This window comes from Salminus brasiliensis, chromosome 14 (assembly GCF_030463535.1).
Source record: "Salminus brasiliensis chromosome 14, fSalBra1.hap2, whole genome shotgun sequence".
NCBI lineage: Eukaryota > Metazoa > Chordata > Actinopteri > Characiformes > Bryconidae > Salminus > Salminus brasiliensis.
The window spans coordinates 16,874,291-16,884,817 of NC_132891.1; the positions used below are offsets into that span (position 1 = coordinate 16,874,291).

Consider the following 10,527-nt stretch of genomic DNA (forward strand, 5'->3'; position numbering starts at 1 on the left):
CCAGTGTCAAAACTAACGTGATTATGTGATGTGTAGTTACTGGCTGATTCTTAGAAGTTATAACAGCAAGCAGGGTACAGGGTAATCCAGGAAAAAAACAATATGCAACCATATACAATAGGGCTGCACGACATTGGGAAAAAAAAAAAGACAGCAATCCAACATGTCATGATATTAATAATGCACTCTGTGTATCCAAGATCTGAGTAACATAAATGACATTATATGGACGAATAGAGCCAGCCTTTGGTTGATATGTCATGGAAAATAAGAACAGTGAGGAGAACAGTGCCTTATGTGACACTGCCCCTCCTACAGTGTGACTACTGTGCATTCACACATTGTGATGCTGATGCTGAACCGAATATACTGTGCAGCCCTAACATACAATAAGACTTTAATAGCGGGTGCTGACCACTGATGAAACTACAACAGGAGTGGTGGCTGTTCCTTTGTTTGCCCAGAGGTAAAAACCCACAGCCTACTTTGAAGACCGCTGGACCAAAATGGCTTTGGGGTCCCCTATCTTCTCAGTGATAGAAGTCATCACTTCTTCTTGGCAAGGGGATTAAGCCAGGAGAAGGAGAAGCTGAGACGAGCAGACTCGCCTGTGACAGCAGGAGAGTCTGACCCCACCACAGAGTTCTCTGCAGCTGCAGTCTGTAAGAAGCCATTAGAGAACAGAACAACAGACATGTAGAACCACTTTCCTGGAATGTGTGCGCAATGGTAACCTTGTCAGTGGGTGTGGAGAGGACATGGCTCACATAAAAAGGAAACATCTGGATTAGAAGCAACAAAACCTGCTCTACTCTGAAGCTTAAAAAATGTAGCCATCAGGCTAACTGTCTCTCTGCCTGTCTCTGTCTCTCTACCACATGGGGGCATCAGAGTTCTTGTAAAAGAATGTAACTAGTGTAATAGTCTCTCTGCTGTCCTGGGCTTCCATAGAGCAGGGTTCACCATGGAAAACGAGAGAGGGAACACACGCCGAGCCCTTAAGCTAAACTTCTATCATTCTTTGTTCCTTGCTTCTCTTGCTTCTTTAGTGTTAAAAATACAACACTACAGTTCCACCAGGCTAGACAAAGTTACCATAGCTTACTTACTTTTCTCAATCAGGGTCCCATTGTGCTAAATATACCATGTCACATGCACAAGCCACACAATAGTACAATAGTAGCCAACTACATAGTCTACATGGTCTATGTTGTGCTTAATACATGTAAATGCATAGGGGTAAAACACAATGCTAATAACACTCACTATGTGTTATTAGGCCAGTACCTGAAAGCTGAACTTCCCATCAGTGCTATGTGTCTAGCAGGCACTGAATGCTCCCCCATACCCTCTGGAGGATGACCAGAAAGGTCAGGATGTAAAAGACAAGGGTGATGGCCTGAGGAGAGATGAAGGTGAAGATGGAGAGAAGCAGACACAGGTGGGGAAATCAACAATTATGGGTCAAAGAAAGTACCCTAAACAACGCAGCTGTTGCCCCAAGCCAACCTAAAGAGAGTTTAGTGCTGTGTAGAAATGAAGCCTTTGCCTCCTTGGTGTAAAAATACGCCAAGAAGCTTTGGAAAACAATGACGACTGAGTGAGTGATGGCCATGATGTTTGTTGCTTGATGAAAAAATGTAGCAGGACCACTGGTAAAAAAATAACGACCATGATCTGTTGATCTGTTGCACCTGAACTGACCTGTAGAGATAATGAAGTCAGACTTTCCTTCCTGGCAGACTCGTCCCCCAACTCAGTAACGCCCTTCTCAACCTCTGCCACATGCCCTTGAGCACTATCTGGGGAGTCCCTTCCAAATTGACTCCTCACAAGGCTTTCAGGGTTCTCAGTGGCCGCAGGATTGACACTGCTACTCAGCCACATGGATAGAGGTGTTTGCAACTGCTGAGGAGGAGGTTGAACTGAAGGTTCCTTTACTAGTTGGGGTTCCTGTCCAGGAGCCCCCATGGCATCAAAAGGCAGTGCAAGGTTTGGGCTAAGCATTTCCCGGTTAGGTTTATACCAGCTTGGGTAGAGTTTGGTCTCTTCATCTGCTGGTACAGGGACACACTGGTTTCTCAAGCCACCTGCCTCAGGCTCCTCACACCCTAACACTGGCTGGCCCTTGTAAAGGGTAATGGGAGATAAGAATGTAGCTTGCAAAGGCTGAACATTATTGTGGGACATAACCGCTACCTGTTGCACCACTAAACATGGACTAGTTTCCTATTAATAACGCCATTCAAACAGATACAAGAGAAGGTAAAAGGAGTTACCTGTTGGGTGCTCAACCCATTTTTCCCACATAGGACGTCATTTTTTGTTTCTGCATGTGGCTGGGTATCCTCCTTTGTCTCAGGCACAGCGCTATTTATCACCAAGTTTTCTGACTTCAGATCCTGATCTAACACAGCGTCCTCTACTGGACTGCGCCCTGGTTCAGGCTCAGGCTCAGGCTCCATTTCAGGTTCTGTCTCTGGCTGTGGCTCAGGGTCTGATTCTGGTTCAGGTTCTTCTGGAGTCTCTTCAACTTCGTCTTCAGCTGCAGAGTAAACAGCAGTGATATGATTCTCAGTTGAATTGCTGGGTTTGGAACACATGCATTTGTTGATTACTCAAGTCTCACCTTGGAAAAAGTCTAGCTGGTAGAGGGCCCTCTCCTCAGCATTGAAATCAACCTCATAGTGATCCATGTTTTCATATCCAGGCACTAAAGTCTCCATTGGGGTGCATTTAGTTGCCTCGCTGACCCTACAAGAGCAGGAATCAATGGTTAGCAATGGCGTAAAAGCTGGAGACAAAATCTGCTCAGTCATATATAAACAGAAGCCTACCTTTCTATAAGGCTTTTTGAGTCCTACAAGAGAGCAGAAAACACACCATCAAAACCACCTTAAAACTGGCATGATAAGAAATCTAGTGAACCCTCCACAGAACCTTGGGGAAACCTACACAAATGTTGGAAGTACTGTGTACCTGCAGAAACGCAGCCATCTCCGGCTCTTCCATGGCGCTGAAGGCTGTCTGCATTAATTTGGAGTTGGTGTCAACATGCTCGCCGTAGGTTTGGACCAAGCTTCGGGCCCAACCAGTCTTTTCATCCTGCTCATATGTGATTTGCTGTACCATGATCTTACGCCTCTCTTCCAGGATGGTAGACATACGATCAAACTTCTCACACAGTGCCTGCTTCTGGTTTGTGCCGTTCTCCTGTAGGGGAGAATACACATATTCGTCTTGCAGAAGTAATTAAGAAATGAGAGTTCAGGAAGTAGATGACTCCGCATGTGATAGAAGAAGATGGCTGCATTTCCTTAAAATGGGGTCAAACCTCAATATTCCTACAGATCTCCTCTAGATCGTTTATAAATGCCTGGATGCGTTCATTAGTGGCAACCAAGCATCCAATCCCTTCACTGAGTTCAGTCTGTAGTAAAAAAGGATACAGTTCATTTATTAGTCACATTGGAAAGCTTTGTAGGTTTGTTACTGCAGGAATATTTCTAGGAGTTATCTGCAGGATCTGGTTAGTTTTACCTTCTGCTGTTGATAGACTTCAGGTAGGGGAGCCACGTGACAGGTGCTGTGTGCCCCAAACACTTTACACAGTGAACAGGTGGGCAGCTGGCATGTGATGCAGTAAATATTGAGCTTTTCTCCTTCGTGCTCCTCACAGGTTATTTGTGCCGATGGTTTTGGTGGGGGCCTAGAGCTATAGACACATGGAAATTACACAACCTGAACAGCAACACACAACAAATTCCACCGTGTTATTATTTATTTAACACAACATGGAAAAGCCATGTGTAAAAAGTAAGTACACCCCATGAAGCAGCGATAACTTGAAGTTATAATTTTTTTATTTATTAGTATCAGGAGGAATTTTGGCCCACTCTTCTTTACAATGTTCCTTCAGGTAATTGAGGGTTGTGGGCATTCATTTATGTGGGCAGTTCTCTTTTTTTAAGGTCCTGTCACAGCATTTGAATATGGTTGTGGCTTGGACCTTGACAAGGCCATCGCAACTCTTTTTTTGTCCAACAGTCATTCTGTTGTAGATGTGTGCTTAGGATCCAATTTTCCACATCCATGTGTGGAAAGATTGGCAACTAAAAGATTAAAATGATTAATGATTTTTACTTGATCTTTCTCACTGAGTCTAACTTCTAATTGTTTGGAAATGGCCTTATAACCCTTATAGATTGATGGGCAGCAAGAATTGCTTCCCTAAGATCATTGCTGACATCTTCCCTTTGGCATTGGGTGTACGTAGCTTTTCACATATGCTTCTCAGGAGACCTCAGTAGACAACAATTTGAGCAGGCAATGCATTTCTGACCTTGCAGACTCTTGCCGGTACACATCAATGATATTTTCCACCAACAAATTTCGTGGAAGCCCATAAACGCCATGGCGGTCCAAAACAACATCATGTCGACAGGATGGACAGCGAAAGCGACCTCCAATCCCAATCTGCAACAGAGATGGCTGCAATCTGTTACTTAGTATGCTGTCCTCAGTCAGCCTTTACTAGCTCACTCTGACTTATTTTGTAACTGTTGTTGTTGTAGCTGCTTAGTGGGGCTCATGACCACCTGTACATGAACATGCATTTCTTGGAGCCAGTTTGGAGACATGTGGCCTCTGAACCAGGACAGAGTAATGTTACCCTTGACCATCAGCTGCTTCTGATTTAGCTTCTGTTGCTAAGGTAGGATATAAAGCATAACTTTGCGGAAATCCCCTTGTGTCCAGTATCCTTTTTTGACCCATTACTAATCCAGACTAAATTAGTGCACTCTTGTTAACAAGCATGTCTCGCTGGTGTCAGCATGGAGCCCAGATAAAGACAAATAACTTGCAGTTGCTTCTTCTCTCCCTCTCTGAGGGAAAGTGAGGGTACATGAGAGACCCTGATGTGAAGTGAGCGAGAGGGAGAGAGTGAAATGGACACAGTGAACGTCCTGAAATAGTCATGCTCTTTAAAGGCTTCAGCAGCTGAGACATATAGGTCGAATGGAAATCAGAATCCTCGCTTACTGCAGAGGAAGGCCTTGATACTGCACAGTGGGGTGTTTTCCTTGGTCTGTCGATTTACTTTGTTTAGTAATTACTACTAGTTCAAATTCCCTATAATTAGTCCCAGCGGACGGCTGAGGCGTTTGTAAGGCATTAGATCAGAGACTGGTCACTAGGACTATGGATCTCTGACCATTCTTCCTGCTCTCTTGTAAGCACTTTAAGATTGAGGAACAGTAACAGAACAATCATGGAGGATCTTAGAACTCCATGTGTCCTAAAGTAGGCTCACGTGCCATTTATACCCACTGAAATGTATAGTACCCCAGGAACCATCAGCCCTGCTCCTGTCCATCTTCTTAAATGACACATAACGCTAAAAATGACAACATAGTAGGGGAAGATAATAGGGAAAGAAGGTTTGAATCTCTTCTTAACTTTACTTCTGACATTAAAAATAAAAGATTAAATAAAAGACTGTGAGTGGACAAATGGAAAGGTGACAGGGTTCATCTGAGGGCAGATAAGTGGGCACCAGCGAGGATATTAGGAAGAGATGAAAATAGTGCAGAGGGCTGGATGTCAGGCCTTAAAGGCTTCACACGAAGAACGCGCTCTCTATTGTCCGTCCTGAGAGAGATTAGTCCACTAACAGCTCAAAGGGAGCAGATGTAGGGCAGACACTATATTTACACCAAAGCGTTCAGACTGAGGGCAGTCTTTTAAAGTCCTCACACCTGCTTGGGATCTGCATATTTACATGGTTATTGGCCAGGAGTACTCCAGTGCTTTGACACGGAGTGCCTGTACACGCATCATGCACAAAGCAAAACAACTATTGCTACATGCATGGCTTCATAAATAAAACATAGTTACAACATAAGCTGTGTACTCAAGGAAATGTGCATGCACATAAGCACACACACACAAAACTGCACAGGTCTGTGCCAAATAGCTGTCAGTGTGATGATCAGCTGGCATGTAGCAACTGTCTCAGTGTGCAGACAGATCAAAATCCACTAGTAATTCACAACAGACTGAGTACAAAGTCTTTATCACTCCTTCATCATCATTCAGATGCTGAGGATAAGAGGTTAATTATGGGCTTTGAATCTACCAAAGACACCACACAAACCTTTCGTTTTCCTTAATGTTCAGTAAAGTAGTTTTCACTTATAGTCAGAAACAGGTAATGACTGCTTGCAACCAGTTGCAGTTATATCTTCATAGATTTTTTGGTGGATTTGTAATTCCCAAGTTCAAGAATACACTGTTATCATATTTATAATTATCATCATTATTATAATCATCTACAGTTTTGTTTATTATAGTGGATGAAGTCCAGACTTTGTAGTAGTAGTATATATATATATATATATATATATATATATATATATATATATATATATATATATATATATATATATATACACACACACACACACACACACACATACATATATATATATATATATATATATATATATATATATATATATATATATATATATATATATATATACATATACATACATATATATACACATATATATACACACATACATACACTACACACCTGCAGCGAGTCCAAAACACTGCTGCCCGGGTTCTGACTCGCAAGAGAAAGTGGGATCATTTTACACCTGCAGTCTGGTCACTGCACTGGTTACCTGTTTGTTTGAGAAGAAATTCTAAGGTTCTAACAGGTAACCAGTGCATAGTATATATTAAAATATTAAATCAGAGCCTTACAATTTGTTCTATTTTAATAAGTATTTATCTAGGCCAAATTTTGGGGCAAAAATTTTCAGTTTTTAACATAGTTTTAACATTGTTTAGGATTTTACATTATTATTAGTTCCTTTTTATTTTTTTATTATATATGTTATTTATTATCATTTATTATTTTATTTTATTATTATTATTTTATGGAAGTGTATTATTATATACTGATTAAAATACAATATAATTGTAATATTGTAATTACTATTTTTTTCCCCTATAGAATAATAATGTAATTGAAATAATGTGGCATGACAATTGTTGCTAAAATTCTGCATTTTCTCCCAAAACATTTAATAGCATTTGGTATCTTAGTTTAAAATATTCAAATCTGCATTCTATTGTATGTAAATCATTGGGTTTAAAGGTGATACTAAGCTTCTCTACTTTTTTGCCATTCACATTTAATATTTTATTCCTTTTCACTGGGTTTAATTCCCTTCTATTCTGCTGCTTTAACACATGGAACTCTTTACTGTTGCTCACGCTTCTCAGCTTTATCATTTTATTCTTCAGTAGAAGAGAAGAGTAGAGCGTGAGAAACATCCTTTCCTTTGCTGATGGATGACGGATGTTCCAATAAGTTCTATGCCAGTTCCTGCACTTCCACTGGGTACATATGGTCCACTTTTACTCAGGCCTTTTTTAAAGACCACTCTTAGCTCTGTTCTACCTACCTATAGTTACAATAGCAATGACTCACAAACCATGCCCACACTAACTGACATTGCCCTTCACTTTCTCAAAACTGGCAACTTAAGGGAGCTTACCAAGTAGAGTTCGTTGGCGCATTTACGGCAGAGATTGTGCTGGCAGGGCAGTATGACCACAGGTTTGGTGAACACCTCCAGGCAGATGGGACAGATGAGCTGTTTCTCTAGTGTGTCCAGGGAGGCGTCCCTGTGGAAAGAGCTCAGATCCAGTGGAAGAGACATGATAGTGCCCACCTCACTGTTCCAAGTCTTAATGATGTGCGTGTGATTAGATCTTCTCAGTGACCATCTTCAGCACTTGTACCCATGTGCTTCTGGCCTTCTCCATTTACTTTCATTTGGTTCTCTGTTGCTTTGACCTGTTCTTCCTCTCTGAGCTGTTCCTGGGCAGCAGGGCTTGGATAGTTGAGCTGTAGGAGTGAGAGTGTGTGTGTGTGTGTGTGTGGGTGTATATGTGTTTAAAGGTGTCTGGTTACTGCCCCCCTCCCATCTCCGCCCCACATAGGTCAGCTCTGCCCATATCGGGCAGGCAGAATCCTGGCAAACAGAATTAACGTTTCTTTCTCCTGTTACTTCAGACGTTCATGTCCACGTCTCGGACCAGCCATAACATGTCAAGAAAAGGCATGAAGAGAGAATGAGTGCAATGCCTGAGGATTAAATATGCAGGCAACATACAGTACTACTTAAAAATGATCTGCAAATGTTAATACGCAGTTGCTGTTTCTATGATTAAAAAAAATGAATAATAATGTTTAAAGTTTGGTTATCCTTTCAGATGTAAAGTCTCAGGATATAACCCCTTAAAAAAGCCTATGGCCGAGAAGTGTTATGACAAACTTCTATTACCAAGAATAGCTCCACCAGTTTGTACAGAAGTCCCTGTAGTTACTGAGTAATGCACATTAGTCTGTATTAAGCCTTGGAGTGTCATGAGGTGAAGTATCCCAAAGGCGTACAATTGGGTAGGGATGGTCCCTGCATGTCCCTACCAATACCCAGCGACTTAATTAAAAGTTAAAATACAACGATCTGTCGTTGTAACAAATGGTTAACAGGTCTTGTTATTTACTACGCATTTTGCCTCCCTAACTCACATCGCTACCAGGATTGGCTTTGCTGCCTTCTTGTTGTGCGAGAGGCTGCGGTTGTTTCGTCAAAGCTCTGTCAACTAGATGTGCACGTCGGCTGAGAGAGAGAGAGAGAGAGAGAGAGAGAGAGAGAGAGAGAGAGAGAGAGAGAGAGAGAGAGAGAGAGAGAGAGAGAGAGAGAGAGAGAGAGAGAGAGAGAGAGAATTCAGCAGCTGTGTGCACAAAAATCACGTGTCGTACTGATTCAGTTCAGGACAGTGCATTTGAACGATTCTGTAGTCTATTATAAAGAATTGATGGCAACTCTAAATGTTAGTGTATGTGTTTGCCGATGAGCCTGATTTGGGCTATATGCTATATTCTATATGGCCAAAAAAATTAAGGTGGTCAATTGGACTGGTATTAATAATAATACTCAACAAAGCCATACATGTTTTTGCTCTCTGTTCATATGGCAGATAATAGAAACAACCCGGCAGTGTAGTAGCTCAGACAATGGAGAGGCAGGTGGAGAGGCCGGGTCACGTGGAATAATGGCTTGGTGATATGTTGGCAGTGAGATTTGGTATTGTGTCCGATGTTAAACTCAGGATGTACGGTGGTTCATCGGTGTGTGCCGTCTCACTGTTCATATGGCATGTCTCAGTTTGTGATACGGTCACAGAAGCAATCCTGCCAGGAACAAGTTTGTTTATCATTAGTTGCATTGAATTTATAACATTAGACAATTGTTCATTAATTTCCATATTCTTAAATTCAGTAAATATCAATCAATGAATAGTGTGTTTTTCAATTCTGTTTTCAATGCTGTTGGTTAACATAATCAAAATTGTGCAATTATTGTCTCAGGAACATACAGACAGAAAAGATCTTTCAGCTAGAAATTATTCATTATCTTGCAATGAAATGGCTGTTAAAAGGAACTGTGGAAGCCATGACAAAATCTGGATGACCAAGGAATCTCTCATATACTGCTCATATGCTGGCCAGAAATGCAAAGCAAACCATTCATATGATTGCAAAGGAACTGCAGGGTTGTTTAGCTGAAGGTGGTGCACTATTTCACTGTGCAGCTTTGCTTATTTAAACAAAATCTAAATAGAAGGAAACCTTGGCAAACAATTTGTCACTCTCCTTGGATGTAGCTTTCCCATTTTCACTGTTTCTCAAAGGGTCCCTCAAGGCTCAGTGCTTGGACCCTGATTATTTATTACTTACATACTACCCCTATACTTAGAGCATACACCATTTTAATATTGACTTTACTTGTTTTGCAGGGGACACCCAGATTTATCTCTGGGTGAATTCCATGAGTAAGCCACCTCTTAGCAATTCTGAACTCTGCCTCTCAGAAATCCCCAGAAACTAGAGGATGCACAACTCAGTAATGCTGAACAGTGACAAAACAGAGCTCATCGCCATAGGCTCTAAATCTACACTCAAAACTCTCATTCATGCATTCATCTCTAGCTGCCTTGATTATTGCAACTCAATTCTTGCTGGCATTAGCTTTGCATTACTCTGCTGCACGTCTTCCCACCCACACCCGGTCCCATCACCATCTTCAAAACCTCAACTGGCTTCCAATGAAATACTGCACTCACTTTACAATCCTTCTGCTCACTCACTTCCAACCTCCGTAGCCTTGGTGAGGGAGCCTTCTCTAGACTTGCTCCACGCCCCTGGAACTCTCTTCCACCAAAAATTCAACAGTCAAACTCTGTCTGTATTCAAATCCAACCTTAAAACACAACTATTTCCTTTATTCTAAAACCTCCCTCTGTCCTGAGCCTGGTATGATTCTTTTGAATTGTCACGGTCCTGTCCTCAATATTGTTTGTCTGATGTTTGTCATTTACATGTTTGTTGCAGTTATAACCAGTAGCCCTTCATAAAATTAATTCATTATTATTATTATT

The 10,527-nt window shown here is 41.5% G+C and overlaps 1 protein-coding gene across 1 annotated transcript; it reads right to left on the reverse strand.

Moving 5' to 3' along the window:
* Positions 1–1,312: 1,312 nt before the first annotated feature.
* Positions 1,313–7,848, reverse strand: trim101 (tripartite motif containing 101). Its single transcript, XM_072696792.1, has 10 exons — positions 7,575–7,848; positions 4,343–4,491; positions 3,541–3,715; positions 3,335–3,430; positions 2,980–3,213; positions 2,838–2,860; positions 2,630–2,754; positions 2,280–2,545; positions 1,705–2,127; positions 1,313–1,399 (listed from the first exon to the last, which is right to left on the reverse strand). Exons 1-10 carry the CDS (start codon positions 7,737–7,739, stop codon positions 1,313–1,315), a joined length of 1,743 nt encoding a protein of 580 aa, XP_072552893.1. The 5' UTR covers positions 7,740–7,848.
* Between the last annotated feature and the right edge of the window lie 2,679 nt (positions 7,849–10,527).

Excerpts from the sequence above, each read along its gene's own strand:
- trim101 (XM_072696792.1), bottom strand. The coding sequence starts at position 7,739 with ATGTCTCTTCCACTGGATCTGAGCTCTTTCCACAGGGACGCCTCCCTG. Across the intron at positions 3,431-3,540 it reads AAGTCTATCAACAGCAGAAG|ACTGAACTCAGTGAAGGGAT; the intron begins GTAAAACTAACC and ends TTTTTACTACAG. Across the intron at positions 2,546-2,629 it reads CCAGCTAGACTTTTTCCAAG|CTGAAGACGAAGTTGAAGAG; the intron begins GTGAGACTTGAG and ends TTTACTCTGCAG.